Raw genomic sequence first — 22,223 nt, 5'->3', positions numbered from 1 at the left:
TTCTAAAAAGCAGCGTTGGTTCACCGTGAGCCATGGATTACAGAATAACATACTTTATTCTCAAATTATAATGATTACATATGAACGATCTGTTCGTTTAGTCGTAATTCATAGAAAATATACTCGTCAGGTCGCTGACTAAATCATAGCTTTGTAAGATTAGCACTTCTATATACACGTGATTGAAAAAAGACCAGTCATACACCAAGTGTTTGTTTTCTTTTTTTTTCTTTTTTTAATAGAGTAGGAATGCCTTGTTATGTTTTAAGTACAAGGATTACGTTTATTCTTGTGCGATACTGGAAAATATGCACTTCCCGTGGGACACTCGAGTCAGCGAAATAAATAAGACAAACTCTGAATGTCCCGATAAAAAACATAATCTCACAACGTCTCTAAAATCGCATCAATTTTACAAAATCCCTCAATTTTTATCGACACAGCAGTTGTAAACCTACAAACCAATTTTTACAAACTTTTTATATAATCTTTTCTGCCAAATGTTACGTGTGTGATCTACATTCTTAGTTTTCCTTAGCGTACACATTAGTAATCTTCATTTGTGTTACTTCTAAGATAAAATCGATAAATCTAATAATTGGACTGCGGATCTTTGTGCAAAATGAAAATTGTTAGCATCAATTGCAAAGCTGTTTCTCTTCTTCATAATATTTATGTATGTATAAATTGCTAATGAGGTCTTCTCGGTCAATTTTATCATAGGTAGGTAGTCCATTAGTTCCTTTTGGAATTGTTATTTGAAAGAAAATTATCAAGCTTTCTTTTTTAATATATATGGCACAGTCATTGAAGAAAGTATTAACAGGTAAAGTGTTGAATTCTTTCGATATTTTCACAGTTTCACGGATGCATGAAATCCGCAGTCTACTAATAACGCTATGTACAATTATCTCTTCAGGAACTTAAACGTACATCTCTCGGGGCACGTGGCTGCATATAGAAATTCTTAGTACGATTCTTTAACTTGTCTTTTCTTTTTCTTTATACAGAAAGCAAGGAAGTATAAACATTATGTACAGTACGATTGGTTTCACAAATCGAATGTTCGTTCCGCGGCGTGTAACTTCAGCAACACGAAAGTACTCGAGAACGTCAATACTTTCGGAGATGGAATGGTTTGTTCTCACGGACAATTCGTTCCATTAGTATTTTACAGAGAAACATACGTACATATTCTCGCGTGTATAAACTATGTCAGGTTCCTAACAATCACTCTTCAAGTATTTATGCAAATCGATAACGCCGAGAGCTCTCTGATAAATATAACTCCTCCGACAAACAATCGAAAAATATAAAAGGATTTACTACGAACGATCCTGACACAATAATCCGCTCCCTCCCACTTTAAGGGGGCCGGCAGGCATTTGGCCTTGACTGTCACGCTATGTTATCCTGTGCCTTTTTTCTAGACATTTTACGTCTTAAATAAGTAAGTAATCAATTAAAAATGCATACCACCGTGTTTGTACATGTCTTCGCTATGTCTGTATAGAGCCCTTTTTTCGATACGAACACTAAATCTCGCGAAATTAAGAGAATCTCTCAGCGGCAGCCATCTTGTGACGTCATACTTGCTTCAGAATTCGAATTTTCTGCCGAATATTGTTAATTACTCCCCGATGAGGTAGAAATTCGAAATTTGGGCTCTATACAGACATAAATTGGACTTTTAGGAAACACAAGTGACCACTTTTAAACTGCTCATTGCAATATTGAAGCGATAGTTTGAAAAGGTTTTGACCCATGCATAAGCATATGGATTTCAAACCCTGCCGGCCCCCTTAATCTCGAAGGAACGTAAAACGTTTTCGTTGGAAAATACAGAACGCGTAACCGGAAATACGTTATATCCGAGTGAAATTGTAACGAACGTTCAACATGATCACAGAGAAAGACATATGGATGACGTATAATCTCAAGTAGAAGTATTTGCCAACTCATTCCAACTGAATATCTGTACACACCGTTACGCAATTTGGATATAGATTTGGTCAGTCATTGACCATCGTTCTTGATCTTTTTCACCAGATTCATCTGTCCCCAGACGCATCTCTATTGAGCAACAAGTATTACAAAAGAATAACGTTCCTTTCATATGGCAACTCGAATTACCGTTCCGACGCGTACCGAGTATTAACGTAAAAAAAACTACTTCCAGTACGCGTAAAACCTGATAAATTAACTACCAAAAAATAACGATATTTAAAGTAAAAAATCATAATAAGATGAGACCATCCTAGTCGCAAAGAACCGTCAAAAATGCCATCACGGCGATGCCCAAGAGCAAGGAGAACAGTTGTTTCATTGATTCCTTGGGATTAGGCTCTTTAAGTAACTCGGGCAGGATGGTTACCAAGCCAATGTGCAGAAAACCACCCGCCGTGAACGGCAATATCCAACTTGTCTTCGCTCCTGAAAAGAAAATTCATTAGCAATCAAAATCTATCGAATTTCATAAATGTCCAGCGACCACTTCATCACTGGACTGCAGAATTGATGCAGTTAAAGCAAAAATTTGTATTTCGATCATCAGGGAACCTACCTACTTCACCGCCAGAAAATAGTACCGCAGACATGGCACCGAAAATGCCACCGGAAGCAGTGAGAAGCTGCGCCCGCGCAGCATCCCATCGGTTGAATCCGCTACGCAGCAGAATAGCAAAATCCCCGACCTCGTGGGGTATCTCGTGGATGAGTATAGCGAAAGTGGTGAGCAATCCCAAACGCAGGGACACGAGGAAAGAACCGCCAATCGCGAGGCCGTGAGTGAAGTTGTCGATTATGTTGGCCATCAGGTTCAGATAGCCGGTTATGTGTTTCGATTTCTCCTTCTTGACAGTCTTTTTATTGCCGGAACCATCGACCGCGACCAACTTCTTCTCGGAGCAGCTCTTCGCCAGTCCGGAAGAGAAGCCGTTGATCTTCGTCAGGTTCTGCAGACAATTTTTAGCCTCTTCTATCGAGAGTCCTCCCAGAGAATTGGAGAACTCGTTGCACATCAGCACCGGTTTGATACCGTTGCTGACGAAACCGTTTTTCTTGTGGGAATTCTTGCACTCGTCGGACAGGTGGGAGTAGACGTTCTTTTTCTCCAAAAACTGCTGTATCTGTGAAACGAAGATCAGTTTTCAGAATTTCATATGCAACACAGCCTAGCCTAGAGAAATTAATTACAGAGAATTTAATTACATCGAGTTTCTGGATGTCCGTCTTGGTGTACCCCTTCGTGATCCCATTCTTCGGGTTCCCGTTGACCAGCATGATGCAGTTGTTGTTCTCCATCTCTTTCTCCGTTTCTATGCTCGCCTCTCCGTTAGGCTCCTCGTCGTTTGTGGTCTCATCTTCAGCTTCGGAGTCCTGTTCGAAGCAGAACAGCTTCTCCACTATGACGAACGCCAGGAAACCGCTGAGGACCCACAGTCCGGAAACCATCGACGGATGACCAGCATCCGCGGCTGGAACAGAAACGATTTCCCCGTTTGAGTCCCGACGAAATCGCATTCCTAGGTCGCATCGATTCAATCACCGCGCGACCATAAGCTGCCGAGCGGTCTAGGACCGAGACCGGTTTCATTCAGAAGAGGACAGCCGGCAATTGAAATTCGCAACTGACGCACAATGGGGCCGTTTTGTAACCGTTGCTTGGACCGTTCACAAAGCACGAACGACCCCGCTGAAGCCGCGTCGCGGTCCAAGACCTGCTTAAAACGCGGATCTAATACGATCAATTGCCGACTTGCTTAAACGCTCGACAATTTAGGCGAACGATCGAGAAGAAATCGCAATCAACGTCCGGATGCAATTCTTTCTCAACAAACGACGCCTTCCACATTTCCGCGCGGTGCGAGTATAATATTAACACTAGGTTTACGGAGCAGTAAAAATTACTGTTTTACATTTCCTTATGAAAATAACATGAATATATCTATCAAAATCTGTAGCCACTTTTTAAACAATATATACCTAGAGAAATCAATCTGTTAAATAATTCCTCATGGATCCATGTTTGCAATCTGAATATTCGCGAATTAAAAATATTAGAATCCTTAGAATCATTTTGACGGGTCCCGTAAATCTAGTGTTAAACGAAGATCATCGCCGAATCTTTTCGTCGGGGAATCATCGAAGAAATAATTGTGGATCGTTCCAAGATCTTTATAGAAGGTTTAAAGGTCGACGGACCACGAATCTGTTACAACGGACGACCTCGTCTCAGAATGCGAATCGCAGGCGCAGAAGCGTGCATATACGATTTTTTATCGTGATCCAGAGAACTCGAGTTCTATACTTAGAGTCGCGTCGATCGATCGATGCAATACCGTGAAGCGTCTGGAACCTTTGAACCGATACCGTTTCTTGTTGAGACCCTCCGCTTCCTCGAGAACGGACCACTGGAAATCGATCGAGATTGCACTGATCTTTTGACACTGTCGTCGCGGTCGCGTGTGTCGGCATTTGTAAACAAATTAACGGAGTCTCGTTCGAAAACCGTGCAAGTCCAACGAGACATCTATTCAGAGAAACTCGAACTCGTCTATTCGCATCGCAAGGAAAAACAAATTACGACGAAATGAAAAATATGTCCAGCTGTGTCCTGACGTAGGCACTTGTAACAAGAATTATGCAAGTATTTGCAAGGAGATTACGAGCGGACTAAGCTGATTCGAGTGAATATTCTGTGTGAATGAATTGGCTGAAATTGTGCAAACTGGATTCGAAGATTACTCGCGCGATGACTGTTTCCCTCGTTATCATCGACGAGTCGTGCAAACGCCTCTGTTGCCACACGCCGCCGTCGATAGTTTGTTAGGAACGGTTTCCGTTTGCTAGGATCGAACGGTTCGAGTCCGACCTGGACAACCTTCTCACCTGTTTTGAACGCACTGTTCGCCCATGCTTCCGGCAGCAGATGCAGGAAAACGTCGCCCAGAAGGCCGCCGACTGCGAAGCTCAACAGTATTTTCAGCGTACCAGCGCTGTCTGCAACACAGAAATACACGCGAACATGTTAGTACGCGCCGGTGGAACTTACATAATACAAATTGACCAACCAATTCGCAACCATTCGCTTTACTGACCAAACAGATTAAAAAGTTGGTCATGGATCTGCTGGAATAGCACAATACTTTCCCCCTAAACGCAGTGGACGTCCGAGGACTGCGATCCCAAATCGATTTTGGACTAGCGCCTGAACCGAACCTAATTCATAGGCAACCGCAGTCGCAGTAAATATTTTTCTTTTCTGCGAGATACATACAGTGACTCCCACTAACATTCGGACGCTTTTATAAAAATCGTATAACTTTGTTAATATTGGACCAAACAACTTGGATTTTTTTTAAGAAAATAGCACATTTGGTTTGCTACATAAAGTGAAAAAATCTTTTTACGAAAATTGCAATTGGTCGAAATTGCAGAGAAAATACTGAAAGCTGTATTTTGCAACTTTCTTATGTGGACTTACGTTGAAAATTTAGAAAGTACGATTTGTAGAGCTGTATGAATTATACATATTCTGAGAATTTCATGAAAATCTGTCAACGTTGCAATGAGCTACAGATGTTCCAAAATGATCACATAAATTTCGCCCTTAAGTTTTCATCGTTAAACGTTTGTAGCTGATTGCAACGTTGACCGATTTAGATGAAATATTCAGAATATGTGTAATTGGTACAGATGTACAAAACGTACTTTTAAAATTTTTAATATAAGCCCGCATAAAAATGTTGCAGAATACAACTTTCAGTACTTTCTCTGTAATTTCGACCAATTGCAATTTTAATCAAACATTTTTCTCGCGTTATGTAGCGATCCAATTGTTCCGAGTTCTCAAAATAATTCAAGTAGTATAGTCCAATATTGACGAAGTTATGCGATTTTTAAGAGCGTCCGAATATTAGTGGGAGTCACTGTAGGTAAAACGCCGACAGTGTTCATTGATCTTTCCGCGTCCCCGCGTTTTTGTTAAAATCGTGAACACACGTAGGCGAATGATCGATGGAATGTTAACGTGTCAGCAGAGAAGAAGGTTCGTCTTCGACACTGTTACCGATCTTCCTCCCACGCAAATGCGTCGAGCCGATAGATTTCTCTCGCATGTCGCCCAGCGATAAATTTCTGCGACGGCAACAATTTCACTCTCGGTCGATTTCTTTGCGCTCAGGGATCGCTGACCATGTTGAAGCGCGATCGAGCCGATCCGATATCTTCGGCTTGCACCCCTGTCGTATTTCTTCGCCCTGAAAAACGCGTTTCATTTTTTACCAGTGCCTCTAGATCGCGGGTTCGCTTGCGATTGGAACAATTGGAAAAATCGGATCGATTCCCTTCCGATTGCTTCGTACATTAGCGTGCAAAAATGGAAATTTTAACGGCAACAGCCAATTCTAGACCACAGATTTGAAAATGAAAACCAATTTCGAGCCGATGGAGACTCACGAGAGTTAATCAGTACGTTCGTTATCGATCAAGATCGGATCTAATCTGGTGGCGTCAACGGCGTAACAATTACCGCAATCGGGCCTGTAATCGTGCGCGTTTTTTCAACGTGCGATCCAACGATCAATCCACTGTGTAATGTTGCGTAAACCTCGGTTATCGTTCGAATCGAGCGTAGAATAATTATTCTTAGTCTCGCGAAATTATACCGATCCGATCGACGAACACTGATTTAGTTGCAAATTTAATTAAGCAGAACCAGGTACATTTCCCGGCGTCGTTTCTACTCATTTACCGACGACTTGTTTCTACGCCGAAAAAATTACAATTTTAAGGCGGAAAACGATGTTGCTGCGACATGATGATGCTACGGCAGACCTTGATCCACATTTACGGAACGCATGATAAAGTGGATACTATTAACGAGTTCATAGAACGTGACGTTTGTGCCGTTCTTTGCGTACATCGGTCCAAGGAGCGATGCCATAAGTGCGGATCGTCGTGCGTTCCTCGAGCGAAGTCTCCCGTTGAAAAGGATCCGTTCCGAGATGGAAATTTAGATCGCGGGAGGAGCATGTCCAGCGGCGTGTAACCGGCGCGATAAATCCGTGTTATCCGTCGCGGACAAGCTCTCCGGAGCTGGCGTGCGCGATGATAAATCATCGAATCGCGAAAAACACGGCGAACTTTTCGTTTCCGTGTCGAGCTGGCCGGCCCGTTTCCTCGGGAATCAGCGCGTGCCGTGCAAAACCCCCTCCCGACGATGCAATTCCTGCAACTATTACATAGTTCTTTGTTTCCTACTTCTTTTTTTTCCACCTTAGTTCCTCGTTCATGATGAAACATCTTATTTGTGTTGCAGCGAACGGTAATCTTCGAGCCGAGTCCGCAATTAGCTATCGTTGTTGCATCGGCCAGGAAAAACTACTTTGAATTGCTGATACCCCGATCAACTGTTGATGAAAAAGAGGACAGATTCAGATGGCTCTTGAAAAAATTGTTCGCCTGCGTATCAACAGTCCCCAGGTGGGATCGTGCGCATGGATTGTACTAAAGGGTGGCAAAGAATGTTTTCCAATCGATCGTAACAGTAATTAATTTTTCGAATTGACTCTTGATATAAATTGCCGCAAATGTATAATGATTGAAAGCGCGACGGTGACGCATTTTCGCGAGTTCTTGACAGTAACCAGCTGCGACCTTCTGCATAGCAGACAACTGACTAACGCGTCCGCGTGTCATTGTGCGCGAGGCATCGGTGTTCCGACAAATTAACGGCGCCGAAAAGATTTTACGTCTGAAAATCGTTTTGCAGAACAAACAAGCTGCCGTGGCAATGTTATCAACAACATCGGCGCTTTATCGCCGTTGCCCATCTTATTTTTAAGTCGTTCCCGGTTGCGGCCGCCGTATCTGACAATTGCGGAAGATGGAGTCGCGCGATAGGCTTTGTTATCTTCTATTTCTTTTCTTCTCTTATTTTTAATAAAAGAATATTCTCGATTGCCATGCGATAAAGAAGAATGTGACGCGATAGCCGCGATGGAAAAGTCGTCGGTGAAATTACAGGAACGGGCGTCCGAGAGGTTTAATTACCTGTTCGCCGACGGATAACGACTGCATTGTTCCGATGGAATACACCGATATCAATTCGACGGAAAGCAAGTAGGCTCCGCGATAGAATCGAATATAGTTGACTATCTGTTACTGTCTGAACTTTCTACCGGTAATCTACAAGTGGCGCGTTCGAGCCGGAGTGTCCTTTGGTCGGGCAAACAGCGCGCTGACATGATCACCTTTTCTCACAGTCAACGCTTAGCTTTTTATGGATTCTAAGTTAGTCTCGAAACGTAATTTGCAAAAAGCGGAAGCTCTGCGGCACAGAGATCCGTCGTTCGAATGCGTTGCGATCGCCGTTTTCTTTGTCGCTCGACTTTGAACGGAGTACAGGATTTTTTGTTCGAAAAATAAAGGTCACGTTTACATAAACGGAACGGAAGCTAATGAGCCAGGAATTAAGCGAACAATTAGATATTCGCGGGGGTAGCTCGTGCCGCACGAAAATCAGCTACGAAGGGCACCGGTGTTTCGGGTTTAAAATAGAAAAATCGATCGCGTCGGAATGCACACGACGAAACCGTTCCGGACGAAGGTCGCGGGCCGTACAATTGACGATTAAAGGACGCGTCGATGACGAGCTCGCAATCGAATCCGGTTGCGATTGGATCGGATCGAAAGAGAAACGAACGCTGCATCTCCGCGGCGATGATGTTCGTGGGCGGAACTCCGGGAACTGGCTTGATAATGGATTCATTCGAGAACAGTCGTTGGCGTGATAGGCCGGCGGAATTGTAATTTAACGCGTCGCTTGCTTCCACAATTTTTCCAGACGAACCGTCGATCGAGACCTCGCGACGATCCTCCGAGAGAATCTCCGCGAAACTCGAAATCTAACGAAAAATAACGAAATCGAATTTATTTATACTCGTGTGCGTGCGAATAAGAAGATTCATTCAACCGTGCTCCACGGAAGTACAATGTAAAGGAAGAGAACTACTTAGTTAACCGGTTAGCTGTTGCGACCTCTTTGAAAAATGTGTACCCAAGTTGCGTCGCAAAAATTAACCGCTGTTTGAATTGTAGCTGTTTTGACGAGTGTACTCGTCATGGCACAAAATATTGCCATTTTTTTCATGACGAGTATACTCAGACACAGTTAACTGGTTAAGTCTCCTTGCAGACTAAGAGACAAAATCCCAGGACTCGTCAAGATAATGCTTACAATATTGTGAATGTTATTTAGAGTTATTTGACTACACGCGAGCGTAGCCATAGTAACTCTAACCAGATCTTCCAAAAACGAGATCCAAAGGGTAGAAGATGCCTTCTGGACCGTGAAAGAGGGTTCCCAACAGATTCCTAGACCGTTTCCATTGAGTTAGGCCAACGGACAAGGGTTCTCCCATGCTCTCCCAAGATTCCCCTCGCCGATGGAACGTTTGAAAAGGTGTATTTCGCTCGGTTGCACCTGGAGAAGAGCCGCGGAAGCTCGAAAGTCTCCGTTGCCATACTCGCGGGGCGCTTTCTGCACAGAAATTGTCGCTCCGAGGGAATCCGGTGAATCGCGCGGGTCCTGCGTTTCGGAATGTATTATTTCGAGAGCGCGATCGATACCGGCGCCGGCCGTTTCAATGGTAAATTACATCGGAGGTCGCTGGATCCGATTTAGATCCGTCACCGCGACTAATTCTCAAAATAATCCCCGTCAGTTTTTCGTTCGCCTTGGCGCGTTCTCGTCCCCCGAAGACGCGATTCCACCGACGATTATTCCTCGGCGCTATTGGTCGTCGACCTTCTTCGAGAACAAGCTTCTCCCGATCCTCCTCTTCTTCGTCGAACAACGGGGGACCAAAGGCGTCCCGCTTTTCGTTACGAAACCCCGGCTATCGGCGACGTAAACTTGCGCAATCCGTTTTTTTTTCAGCGATCGTTTGCATACGGGCGCCAGCCTCTCTGCGATCTCACGATCGACGTCTTTGCCCTTTCATCCGACAGATCTCCGATTTCCCAGTGCCGACGAACGTTTCATTTTTTTATGCACATCTTCGCATGGAATAGCAGATCCAGTTTTATTCCGGGCACGTGTTCATTCCCGTAACGTTGCGATTCCTCTTTCTCGACCAGATCCCGTTCCTTCGGAAACGCCGCTTCATCGTCATCGGCACGTTTCGACTATTATTAGGCCTTCCACGCAGCTCCGACCTCGCCTAACTCCAACCTATGAAATTCTAGATGATTAGAACCGAACCGACTTTTGGAAGAGCCTGTTAGAATGTTCTTACCGTGTCTGTATATGCAAACAAATAATTGTGCTTGCTATTCGAAATATTTTTAAGGACCTGCTTAGGCCAGTAATCTTCCCTCCTTAGCGTCGCCGGCCGCCATCTTGCTAAAGAGTCGTCCATTTCTCCCATCGCGCGACCGTAGAGAGGTAACTCTGGCTTCCCAGCGCGTGGAATGCACGCATCGCGTTAACGAGGCTTCGTTAAACAAATCTGTGCGATGTCTGCGAGTTATGCAATGGTTAACAGTACCGTAACCGATAATAATTACCGAGGCTCGGCGAAGAGGAAGCCGTTGCCGATTAAAGAGTCAACGAGCTCGATGAATGAGCGGATAGTTGGGCAAAATTTTTCGTACGAAAATGCCCTCTTATGCAATTTGCTGCCGATGAATAATGTACAATCGCGGTGTCGTCGGACAGTGTAACCTTTGCGAACGGCGCCCTTGAATTTGCAGCTGTCGTTCGAAACACGATTGCATCCACGATGCACTTGGAAATTTCATTTGTACACTACGGTTCGTGTCCAGAAAGTTTCACGCGACCTTCGGACCAGCTATCGACGCGAGTGAACTTAGTATTGCTGGCTACGCAGTTTCGTAGTTTTCGAGCAATTATTCGGTTGCGAAAGGAACTCGTGGAAAACTCGGAAGAGCAATGACGCAAAGTGTTTTCAAACACAGGCTGACGGTAGTTAATATTTATCGGTAAATTTTGTCATGGAATATTCTGTTCAGGTGTTTTAGAAAAGAAGCAAAATTATTCTGTCGTAAAGAGTGCCTCGGAATGTTCGGGTTTCGCAAAAATTAATCTATCCCGAGTTCCCGGCGAGACTTTCCTTATCCCTATTGTCAGAAGTAAAGACGAATTGGAGTTGTTTGTTTCGCGGAGATAAGAATATGCTTTACGGAGAACTGTTTGGCAACGGTTGTCGACGCGGAGAACAATGTGCGCAGCAGAGTGGCTCCACGTGGCCGAGCGCGTTTCTTTTAACCATCCGAGAATCCTATCTGACGTAATAACGCATCATTATTTTTATCCCGACGTGCTTCCGGACGCTGCGTCGCTATCACAAATGCGGCAACCTATGCGCCGCGAATCCTCGGAACCAGGAGAAAAGAAACGAAAAAGGAACAAAGTGTGTACAGTCCGGTTAAAAATACACGGTCCGAAATGCTCCGCGAACCTGTTCGATAAAAATTGTGTCGTGAATAATGCTTCGAGAAGAAAGTTGCACGCCGGTGTTGCAACGATTCGACAGATTTTTTCCTAGAAAAAGAGACCGACACGATCTCGTCCGGAGATTTCTAGTGAAATCGTGGCACACAATCGTGTCCCATTGCGCAAGCCTCCTTTAACTATAGCGCTTTAATCGAGCATCGACACGGTCCTTGACTCGGAATGTCATTGTAAATACTGCGAAGCTTTGTCGCTGATGAATATCTGCCTCATCAACGATGCAAAAGCCGTTTAACGATACAAAACATTCGCTACTAAAATACATCGCTGTTTCATTGCCTATAAAACTTTATTTTTTTCTTTTTTTTTTTTCTTTGTATCGCATGATATTACCTGCCGTATCCGGTCAGTTATAATTGGAACAGCGAATTTGTCACACGAGGAAAATGTATGCGTAACGCAGTTAGGGTTGCGATCATAATTCCATTCTACGCGTTATCAGCTAGCCGGTTTTCCCCTGAGTAATCGGACTCCGACACCAGAAACTAATCGGGCGTACTTCGATCGATCCTCTATTATCGAGCAGACAGAATGAATTTGACAAACAAAGCGAATGGTTGCTTAGCGAAAATAGTGAAAATCCAAACAGGTCTCGAACCCGTTTCTACCCCTTTATGCGGGGGTACATTTAATAATCCTGTGGGAAAGATAATTAATGTTACAGAGCATTAAAAGGTACTATTTTACAATTACTTTACAAAAATAACAGGAACATCTGTTGAATAATACATTTGTAACCAAGTAATCCTTTTCGGAGCCAATGGCCGCAGTAATTTCAATCATAAAGAAATATTTCGAGTGATGTAATTTAATTATTTCTTGTGGGATCAGTATTTAGAAAAAGGCCCGAAGTTCTTTTGTAATATACAATGAAGTATTGACCTAAGTCGGATCCGCGCTATTATTTTTTTGTGACCGCATCGAACGCGTACTATATACCCTCAATTAAACCCCTAAATACGGTTCGAATGATATCGTGTTTAGTGTCGTTTCAATAGAAAAAAATTCCACAAATAAGCTGGCGGAAGTCCCAGAAAAAAATAATCAAAAATAAAGAAGTTTTATGATCAGATTAGTAATGTTCACGGAGGTCACTTCTGCCGCAGGTACTGGACGAATTTGCGGTACTTTGAAAAATTAAACAATTGATTTTACGACAGAAGCGCGACAAATGTAAACACTCGTGCACGCGCAATCCGGTGCGAATGAGTTAATAAAACAACGTTTCTTTTGTAACTCCACGTGCAAAAGACGTTTAGATTTAGGTCAGGGCACGATGCTATTCCAATGATGAGTATAAATATGCATGTGCGATTACACCTTCCGATGTTAGCGATTGCCTATGACATAATACTGAACGCAATCTGTAAAGCTATTCTGTCAAAAATAATAGAATTTCTGTTACAATTTTGTAAATGATTCCTTAGAATCTTTATAAATACAATATTTACAGAAATAAAGATAAAACAGAGCAAGCTAACGATGTCTCCCGAAGGCAGACAAGACAGTTGCGATATAACAGCTCGCCCGATTGGTTCATTCGTACTAACCTATCGCCAATAATTTCCCGCGTTTAAAAGGCACACATAACCTCCAATCGCAGATGCAGCCTCCGACTCCGTCGTGGCCGTAAACACGAAATAATTTCGAATCGTGTATACAGGCTCACGCTGACAGTTGAAAAACGAAAACATAGACATAATTGTCGATGGTCGTAGATTGCAGACAAATGAATTACCTCCAGTTTTCAAGTCGGCACCCTCGTCGATCGGAATAACCAGCAGGGGGAAGATGCCGGTCAGTCCGATCATGGTGCTGCCTAGCAGTGAGAACAGCCACGGGGTGTACTCGAAATATTCGACCGTGGACTCCCAAGGCGTCCATAAATCCTCGGCGACCATTTCATAGAGGAATCCGGCAGATTCCGTGCTCATGTTCGCTGCCATGTTTGTGCGTCTCGTATCGAAGCACACCGGCTGACAAGTATATTCTCTACCGTTCTCGTTTCTTCTTCGATGATTTCGACTCGATCGTCGAGATCAATAAAGAGTCGTCGTGGTACAACGATCACGGGAATTATAGTACAATTGCTTGGTATCTCGCGACTCTGTTTACGCGAAAAGATAACCTCTCTTTCGTGCAGCGGGGCTCGTCTATGTTCGGTCAACCGGGCGTTCACGGTTCGGGGTTTTCAAATAGCCCGCCAGAAATCTCTCCGGGAACGCAAAATGAGCGTCGCGTGATATCGCCGAGACCACAACAACCGTACGCCCGACTAGCCTACACTGAGGACTGAGCTCGGACGCTACGAATCAGGCGGTCGCCGCCTCTGCTCTCGCCGATTTCGTCGATCAAATCAACCCCCTTGTTATTCCATAGTGCCGCAATGCGGGGACAATAGCACCGGAATCGGACCTATGGCGATGATCAACGCGGGCAACGGCCGTCAAGACACGCGTTCCAATCGAGAGTACCTCCCGCGCTTTCCTCTTCTATTGCCTCCTCTCCGTTTTGTTACCTCGTTCGATTCGTCCTCGGATGCTGTCTCATACCATCGACGAGTGCCGGCGCAAAGTCACCATCCGCTCCAATTTCCAGAGTCCTCTTCAACAACGAGCTCTTCGGCGCTCGATTTGAACGGCTGCGTGTCGCAGGATCGATCGGAGCTGTCACTTTTACCGAAGCACGACTCGTCGACGAAATAGAACGCACTTTCAACAGTTTCTCTCGCTAACCCTCGGCGGATTTTTAGGTTATGTTCGACTGGAGTCCGCACACCCTTTCGAGTCGATGGAGGTTACACTTCCCGTTCTCGATTGTCAGGATCGCACTGTTGTTGTTTTTGTTTTTGTCACTTCGAATCGAGAGCGTAGAGCGACCCGTTCTGCATAACGACGCAACTGATAATGCGCGTTACGGCCGAAGTGGGGGCTTTTATAGACACCGAGGCGCTGCGCTACCTCGGTGAGAACTGCGGTGGGGGAAGGCGCGACGGAAGGAGGGGAAGCCGACGGAGTAGGGGAACGCGACAACGATAAACTTGGAGTACGTCGATATATACCGGGTGTCGCGGGTGAATGGGATCAGCTGTATCTTCGAAACGAGAAGAGATGGAAAAGAATGTTACGAAATTAACCCTTTGCACTCGAGTGGTGACTCTGAAGCACCACTAGAAATTGTTGTGGCATTATTTCAAAGAAATTACAAAAAATATTGCAAAATATTTGTTACATTACAAAATTTGTATTTAACAGATTAATAAATATTTAAATATTGTATGTGGAAATCGGATCAGTTTCGTACGAATCAAATGAAAATATTCCAAGACGGAAGAAAAATTTAGTTTTAGTAAATAGCGCCGAGTGCAAAGAGTTAAACGGTATCGAATGATGCATCATCCGCAATTAAGTCCGCGCGTTTCTATGCGTTTGCCGCATCCGAGAACCGATGTTGCATCATTTTTTTGCAATGGGACCCTGTATGTTCGTACGCGCTAATCGGTGCAGATTTTTATCCTCTATGAAACGCTTCCAGGGCATTTCTGTCCTCAGGTTGTTCATTCGAAAGTTATACCAATTTGAAACTTCAGCAGCTGACTATCGGCAAACTTTCGATGACGTATTGTTTATGAACTATTGTACAAGCAAAAGCTTGCCCCAGTTCCGCGGGACAGTTCCACGAGATTGGTAAATTATTTATTTAACGACAAGGACGAGTTCGTTTCGGTTATCAAAAAGGAAATAAATCACTGTCGAAATCGATATCGTTGCTGCAGCTTCAAATGTCTGTGGTCATTTTGAAAGTTTAATAGAGAATCGACTATTAATGCCTGGCTTTTTTAAAAGTAGTCTGATGTAGCGATTGTATTTTTCGTGGACATCTATGGCAATTCTTATCGCCGTATTTGTGCAAAATTATCGGCCGATATCACGCGACGACCGTCTCGCGGCGATAAAGAGGTATACTAATCAATTCTTTGACGGAACCGAGTGTGCTAATGCGCCCGATGTTACCGAGATCATTTAGTCATGCGTGCAGGAAAAGGATGTGGCGACAGACGCGATTTTTCTTGTTATTGTCATCGCGCCTGTATCGCTGAACAGTGTTTTCCCCGGCCGCCATTTTGACGATTCATTAGCTTACACTTTTACTTCGAAAACAATCGCTGTGCAATAGCTGTTGCTGATAAATTTATCAAAAAGACAAAGAACGGAAACAATGAGGTTGATACCGATAACGCCGCGCGATTTCGTTTCCCTTCTGGTGACTCGATCCAATGAAAATCGAGATTTCCATCTGGGTGACACCGTCATTCGCATTATGCGAACAATGACTGTACGATTGCAAATTAAGAAATCATCCGAAGACCGTGGCAAATATATTTAACAACTTTCCGTTTGCGTTAGACCCGCAAATCTACTGTTGGTAACGCGGAACCGATAACGCCATCTTTCTCAATAATTCGCAAACCTCGCGGCAGTTGTAAATTTCCGGACAATTTAAAAATATTGTCTACAGATTGAAATAAATAACGATGCATACCGAGCATGAGTGAATATACACGTTACGATATCAACGTTCGGGAACCCCGCACTTGTTTTTAGTTCCTTTCGCAGGGGGGAATGTTTAACAGATTAATCACGCACTTGTAAACAATATGTGTACAGGAAATTTACGACGAGCAAGATTCTGTAAGCCGCCTCCGTCGCTGCGTTGACAATATATGTGGCCTTAATTAATCAAATTGCTAATGGCGCTCAGCCAAATGGTACCTATTTGGCCTGCAATCAAAAGGATATTCAACAACTGTCGTACGTACACGGCGCTTGTCGATAATTTTTCTCGAGAAGTCAAAAAATTCTTTTCTCGACAACTCCTTTAACATTCCCCATAAAAATATGAATTTTTTTCAACCCTACAATGGCCCCCGGAAACCTCACAACACCTAGCAAATTTTTCCGTACACCGATTTTCTTTAGCAAAATAATTGCAAATAACAGGTTCCGAAATTTGTCTTAATTTTTCAAACTTTTCAGGCGTCTTTGTTGCGGAGACGACAGTTTGAGACTGTCTGTGTCGGCAGGACGCGATTCTTCAGCGTTTCGCAAGGACGGAGGGAGGTATTACGTTGCAAGGACCGTTTTAGTCGTCGAAGATGGTTTTTTTGCGGTGGAATTTTCAAAAAGTCGCGCAACGCACCACGGCGGCCCCGGTTGGCTGTGCATCCTTGCGTGGCGGGGCACTCCAGCGGCTCTATTTTAGGAATCGACAGTAAAGTTAAGATTATTTCAGTTACATTTTTTACCTCCGAACCAGAACCAGCAGAGTGGTTAGCCCAAGAGCATCACGATGGCCGAGTAGGTCGATTTTTGTTCGAACGTGGAGGATCGCGCGTGCACAGACCAGACAAAGGGAACGGAACCGTCGAAACACAAAATCGTTCCACAGGGAGATTACGTAATTCCTGTCGGGACGCTCCAAAAAATCCGTGGAACGCGACGACTGATGCATTCTTGGGAAAAGGAGAATAGAATTACTCACGTTGCACAATAAATCGTGATTCTCGGTGTCGACCGCTCGCGATCTTTCCGTGAAATCTTCAGCGGCAGCTTATCTTTCGCTCGAGTGCTATTGTACGTCCGGAGGGAATCTGCAACGCCGTGGTACTGTGTCCATTTTTCTACCGTTCCGAAAAAAAGAAACGGATTCGCTCTTCGCATGTGTCAGTGCGCGTGTCGACGACTCTCTCGCTTTTAATTTTCCGTATTGCAGTTTTCTGATGCTGGAACACGTTCGCCGACATCATGGATCTGCGACGGATGTCCAACTGGAACGTCCTCAGCGTGGAGGCAGCCCTTCAGCAATTGAACACCTTCGAGGGAGACAACAGCGAGACGATCAGGCGACCGAACACGGTAAATCGATTTTAAATCGACTCGGATTTCTTTTTTCTTTCACCAACGAAGAAAGAATCGCGGCTTTCAATTGCGCAAAACGCGATTGCAAAACCACGGTAGAACCACGAGAACGCGTCCCCGAGGTAGACTTCTTTTCTAGCTGCTGTCGGTGCGGTATACTAATGGGTTCTACCTATTCTTATCTCGTCCGGTTGCCTGACGGCTTGTCTTTATTTATAACTAATTAAGCTAGACGCCGTTCGAAGTGTACCCTAGTATGGTCCAGTCAACCAGCAGCGTTCTGACAGATTGGTATTCCTCGTTTGCAACAGCCTGTCTGAACTACGGAATTCTCTTGTTGTTCGTCGAAACGCGAGTCAGCATGAACAAAAGAACGTCGTGATCCGCGGTTTCGGTCACGCGATTTCCCTTGATCATCCTGCTTCGTCGAGAACTTTCCCGATCGATTCGTTCCGAGGAGGATCGAGATCGCCGTTGCGATGAGCACCTGGCATCAATTGAACGTGGAGCATGCCACCAGCGCTATATCCAGAGAGGACATCGGCACTCATGTTCATCGACAAAGAATCGTGCACACCGCGGTAATTGCTCAACAATAGCGAACTCCATTCTCTGAGGGGACGTCGTAAGCATAGACGGCTGCGAGTGTGTTTTTACCGTAAGAAATGCTTTAATTAACAGAATAGATTCGTCGGTTGTTGCAAGACAAGCTCTGAAAATTTGTGATATTAGAAATTCTTGTGAAAGTGGGAGCTACGAATTTGTTCAGTTATTTCCAGCATTTCTTGCGATAAAAGAGCTACGAGCATGTTCAGCCTCTCTGCCGAGCATCGCGATTCGCGTTGCCGATGCTGTAACTATTACCAAAGTCAAGTGCAATCCGATTGGTAACCGGCGAGAGGCCCTCCAAGCGCCGTATTATCGATTCCGTTCGACAGTATGCACTATCTCTAGAAAGTACGGGTATCGAAAGAAGATATAAACATTGTTTAACGAGTCTATAGACAAGATCCTCCGTTCAGCGACTCTTATCTGTCCTGCTGTTTGATCGGGACACTCGAGAACACCGTCGACGGTAGTTACCTCGGTTAAAAAATTGTTTCGATTACAACAATGTTGAATTTTTGTCGCGTTTATCGCCGGTCGTTCCTCCACGTGCACGTACGTGCTGTCGGATACGCTCCGACTCCTGGCAAATTTTTCCCAAACAACCGGCAACGCAAAAAGACAAATATCGACGTTCAAGAGAAGATGAAAAATATTTCCCACTCGCATGCGATCGAATTCTCAGATTCCCAGTGATCCAGAAAAAGTTCGTCCGCCGGGCGTGCACGCAAACTTTCATCTCGAATTTGACGTTTCACGAGGGGACGCAGGAAAATGCACCTTGGCTGCAGGTGACGAGTTTAAAATTAAAGCGCAGACGGGTCTTCCGAGGCTTATATTTAGGACGACGCGCAGGCGCGATCCGATTAGAAATGCCGTGAAGACTTACAACTTCGGTATCCCCGAATTCCGACTGTGCGACGCGATTTTCACGCTCCCGTGGCGAGACGCTCGGGAAAACAATCGTGTTCTCGAGTTTCCCCCCCGAGAAAATCGGTGCTAGATCGTGCGGGTGCTCCAGAGAGCTTCTTCCGAAGAGATCGATTTCCGAGATCGTGGAGTCCGATCGAAAATAGAACCCAATCGGGCCTCCGCGTCGATCGGAGCACGTTCCGCGATACGGTTTGTCAAAAGATCCTCCGTTGTCCGGAAGTTGTTCTTGATCGAGAATAGTTCGATCGGGACGAACGTTCTGCGATACTGTTCGTCGGAAGGTCGTCGTGTCCAGAGGTTGTTCCTGATCAAACGGCAAGATGGATCTCGGTGGTGTGGACGTGTGGGGTCAGATCGCCGTGGAGACGTCTCAGATGTTCGTCTCCGAGGGCGGCGTGATTAAAAGTCGCTTCGCGGGGACCGTAAGTTCGACAAGAAACAGTCATCGAACGGGTTTACGCGACGATCGAACCAGTTTCGAAACATGTGTCATCCGGACGGCCGACGGTTCTGGCGATGATCTCTAATTCGAGCGACGCTCTGTTCCAGACTATAGAGAAGCTGCCTGACAAGATAATCCTGCACGTCTTCAGCTACCTGTCGCACCGCGAGATCTGCAGGGTCGCGCGTGTCTGCAAAAGGTGGCGGCAGATCGCGTACGACACGCGCCTCTGGAAACACGTCTCGCTGCGACCGGAAATCAGCGGTTTGCACGTCAGCTCGTTGGACAATCTGCTGCACTTGATCAGGTAGCCGCGGTATCATCGTCGATCGGTGAAAAAGTCTCGAGAATTTTGGCAGATAAACGCTCGTTCCCGAAATATGTCCGAGAGCTGTCCCGCTTGCCAAATATCAGCCACCGGAAAAACTCCGTACGGTTTTTCTGTCAATTGTCCACCCGTACAGAATATCTCGTGTCAACGGGTTTACTATAGCTGTTATATTACGCTCTCTCTATTTTTCATTTGTTCCAGTATTCTAGCGAGGAGCCAAACAGCTAAGAATTCTTTCTTTAAAAATCGAAACTTCAGCATAGATCGTTGCGAAAGTCCCAGCGTCACGAAGTTTGCATTTGCAAATTCGCAAACACCGGCGATTAGGCGCGAAATTCCACCGCGACTGGGATCGTCTTTTAACGAGTTGGGAACGAGGATGTAATCGATGGATCGTTTGTTGTAACAGCACCCGATTCGGCGCCTCGTTGAGGTACATCGAGCTGCCGATCGAGCTGATCACGCACACCGTCCTCCACGAGCTGGCGAACAAGTGTCCGAATCTGACCCACATGCTGCTCGACTTCTCGACCGCCATGCAACTGCACGACTTCTCCGAGATGCAGGCGTTCCCCACCAAGCTGAAATACATGTGCATCTGTCTGTCCGAGGTGATCTTCATGGAGGGTTTCATGAGGAAGATCTACAACTTCATCAACGGCTTGGAGATCCTCCATCTGATAGGTTCGTATTTTCATCGGTAATCCAGCAAGTTTTCGGCGACACTGTTTTCTCAATTTGCTCTGTTCGATCAGGAACGTACGAGAAGGTGGAGGAGGAAGAGGAGGAGATCTACGAGGTGATAAACGTTCACAAGCTGAAATCGGCCACACCGAATCTTAGGGTGATCAACCTCTACGGGATCAATTTCGTCGACGACTCTCACATCGACGCGTTCTCTTCGAATTGCATCCAGCTCGAGTGTCTGGCGGTGAATTTCTGCTCGAAGGTCACCGGCTCGACGATGAAGACCCTGTTCCAGAGGAGCAGAAGGCTCAAGTGTCTTCTGATGGAGGGAACAAGTACGGTCGCTTCCTCGTTACCTTTGTGTAACTCGATAGATGATCGCGTCTCCTTTTCCCCAGATCTTCAAAGCGAGTACGTGATGCAAGTCGAGTGGGAGAAATCGAGCATTCAGGAGCTAGACGTCACTGCCACGGACCTGTCCACGGAGTGCTTGATCGACATGCTCACCAGGATCCCCAGTCTCCGTTTTCTGAGCGCGGGACAGTTGAACGGGTTCAACGACAGCGTGCTCAAAGCCTGGGCCGAGCTCGGCAATCCTCGAAATTTGATCGCCTTGGACCTGGGCAGCTCGGACAACCTGACCGACGATGGCCTGCACAGGTTCCTGTCGAGATACGGCCATCAGCTCTGGGGACTTTCCCTGTGCGGCATGCCCCACATCACCGATCAACTGTGGCAGAGCGTTCTGCCGATATTGACCAACGCCAAGTGAGTCTAGCCGGTCCATGACCTTGCGCGACACCTGGAAGAAACCCCTTTTGAGATATCTCGAGTCTAGCATAGGAATTTCTTTTAAATTGCGTGTTCTGAAACGAGGAAAATCTCGACTGGGATTGTTCTAGGATCCTCGTGATGGGAACGAACGAGAGGCTGGGCGTGAACATTCATGTGGACCAGCTGATGGACGGGATCGCAAACAATTGCCCTAATCTGGAGCGACTCGAGCTCCGCTGGGACCCGGAGAATCTTCGATTTTCGGACAAGAGTCAGAAGGCCATCGATATTCTGCGCGTCAAGTGCATCAAGCTGCGCTGCCTCAGCCTTAGGTAACTCGGATGAGCTCGAGCCAACGATAAGGGAGACGATGATCAGTTTGACGTGTTCCAGCGACGGAAGGTACTACGAGATCGTCAAGGCGAACTTCGAGCGAGCCGACAGACTGACGGTCGTCAGGACGACAACCTGCTGCAGAGTCTCCAACTACTACCTCCTAGCCAATTACAAGGATCTGGTCTTCAATTAAATTCGTTTAATCTATTCTATAAGTATTTGTATATGAACGCGAGGGATTCAAGTTTTTCTTCCACACGATGCATTGCCGAGCAACAGAAATCCGAACCAGGTATAATTCTTCACCGGGAACAATTTCTGTAAAACAACGTTTAACTTTGAATTACTCGATCGGATATAATGGACAGTGAATAATCAAATTTCGTTACAGATCCTGGACAAACGGAGACGACCAACAGGAATCCGATTATTCCGAGTATTAAGACAACGAGCAAGATACAAGATATATATTTTTATACACCGTTTTTGAGCCTGTACATACGCGACCAACATCGCTGAACATTATTTCTCTACTGCCAATGAACGATGTTACTTCGAGCGCGCAACTGTTTCTTTTTTTTTCGAATTCGACAATGTCGGTGCTGTAATTGTAACGGAAAAATGAATGAACAGAAGTTTGACAGAAAAAAAAAAACA

The 22,223-nt window shown here is 45.3% G+C and overlaps 2 protein-coding genes across 7 annotated transcripts in view; one reads left to right on the top strand and one right to left on the bottom strand.

Moving 5' to 3' along the window:
• Positions 1 to 37: 37 nt before the first annotated feature.
• Positions 38 to 22,223, bottom strand: part of Zip99c (Zinc transporter Zip99C) — a 56,382-nt gene continuing 34,196 nt past the window's right edge. The window contains exons 2-6 of one of the 2 annotated variants that reach the window (XM_076802860.1): positions 13,278 to 14,026; positions 4,891 to 5,001; positions 3,211 to 3,476; positions 2,564 to 3,128; positions 38 to 2,433 (exon numbers count right to left, since the gene is read on the bottom strand). In XM_076802860.1, the coding sequence (XP_076658975.1) occupies positions 2,258 to 2,433; positions 2,564 to 3,128; positions 3,211 to 3,476; positions 4,891 to 5,001; positions 13,278 to 13,485 (1,326 nt within the window). In that variant the 5' untranslated portion in view covers positions 13,486 to 14,026 and the 3' untranslated portion in view covers positions 38 to 2,257. Of the gene's footprint in view, positions 2,434 to 2,563; positions 3,129 to 3,210; positions 3,477 to 4,890; positions 5,002 to 13,277; positions 14,420 to 22,223 lie in introns of those variants that run through there. The other variant, XM_076802861.1, reaches the window with a different exon arrangement.
• On the top strand, positions 16,902 to 22,210 carry Fipoq (F-box/LRR-repeat protein FipoQ). 5 transcript variants are annotated; one of them, XM_076802852.1, is made up of 9 exons: positions 16,902 to 17,202; positions 17,312 to 17,454; positions 19,546 to 19,745; positions 20,179 to 20,453; positions 20,525 to 20,791; positions 20,855 to 21,224; positions 21,359 to 21,562; positions 21,609 to 21,858; positions 21,958 to 22,210. In XM_076802852.1, exons 2-8 carry the CDS (start codon positions 17,344 to 17,346, stop codon positions 21,757 to 21,759), a joined length of 1,578 nt encoding a protein of 525 aa, XP_076658967.1. In that variant the 5' UTR covers positions 16,902 to 17,202; positions 17,312 to 17,343; the 3' UTR covers positions 21,760 to 21,858; positions 21,958 to 22,210. The 5 variants fall into 5 exon arrangements, with proteins under 5 accessions (XP_076658967.1, XP_076658970.1, XP_076658969.1 ...); XM_076802855.1 differs by lacking the exon at positions 16,902 to 17,202 and having other exon boundaries at positions 17,223 to 17,454; positions 21,624 to 21,858; positions 21,958 to 22,204; XM_076802854.1 differs by lacking the exons at positions 16,902 to 17,202; positions 17,312 to 17,454 and adding an exon at positions 17,606 to 18,038.

The sequence above is a fragment of the Halictus rubicundus genome, chromosome 17 (assembly GCF_050948215.1).
Source record: "Halictus rubicundus isolate RS-2024b chromosome 17, iyHalRubi1_principal, whole genome shotgun sequence".
NCBI classification, from domain to species: Eukaryota; Metazoa; Arthropoda; class Insecta; order Hymenoptera; family Halictidae; genus Halictus; species Halictus rubicundus.
Note: the sequence above shows the minus strand (reverse complement) of the source record. Positions and strands in the feature narration are given on the sequence as shown.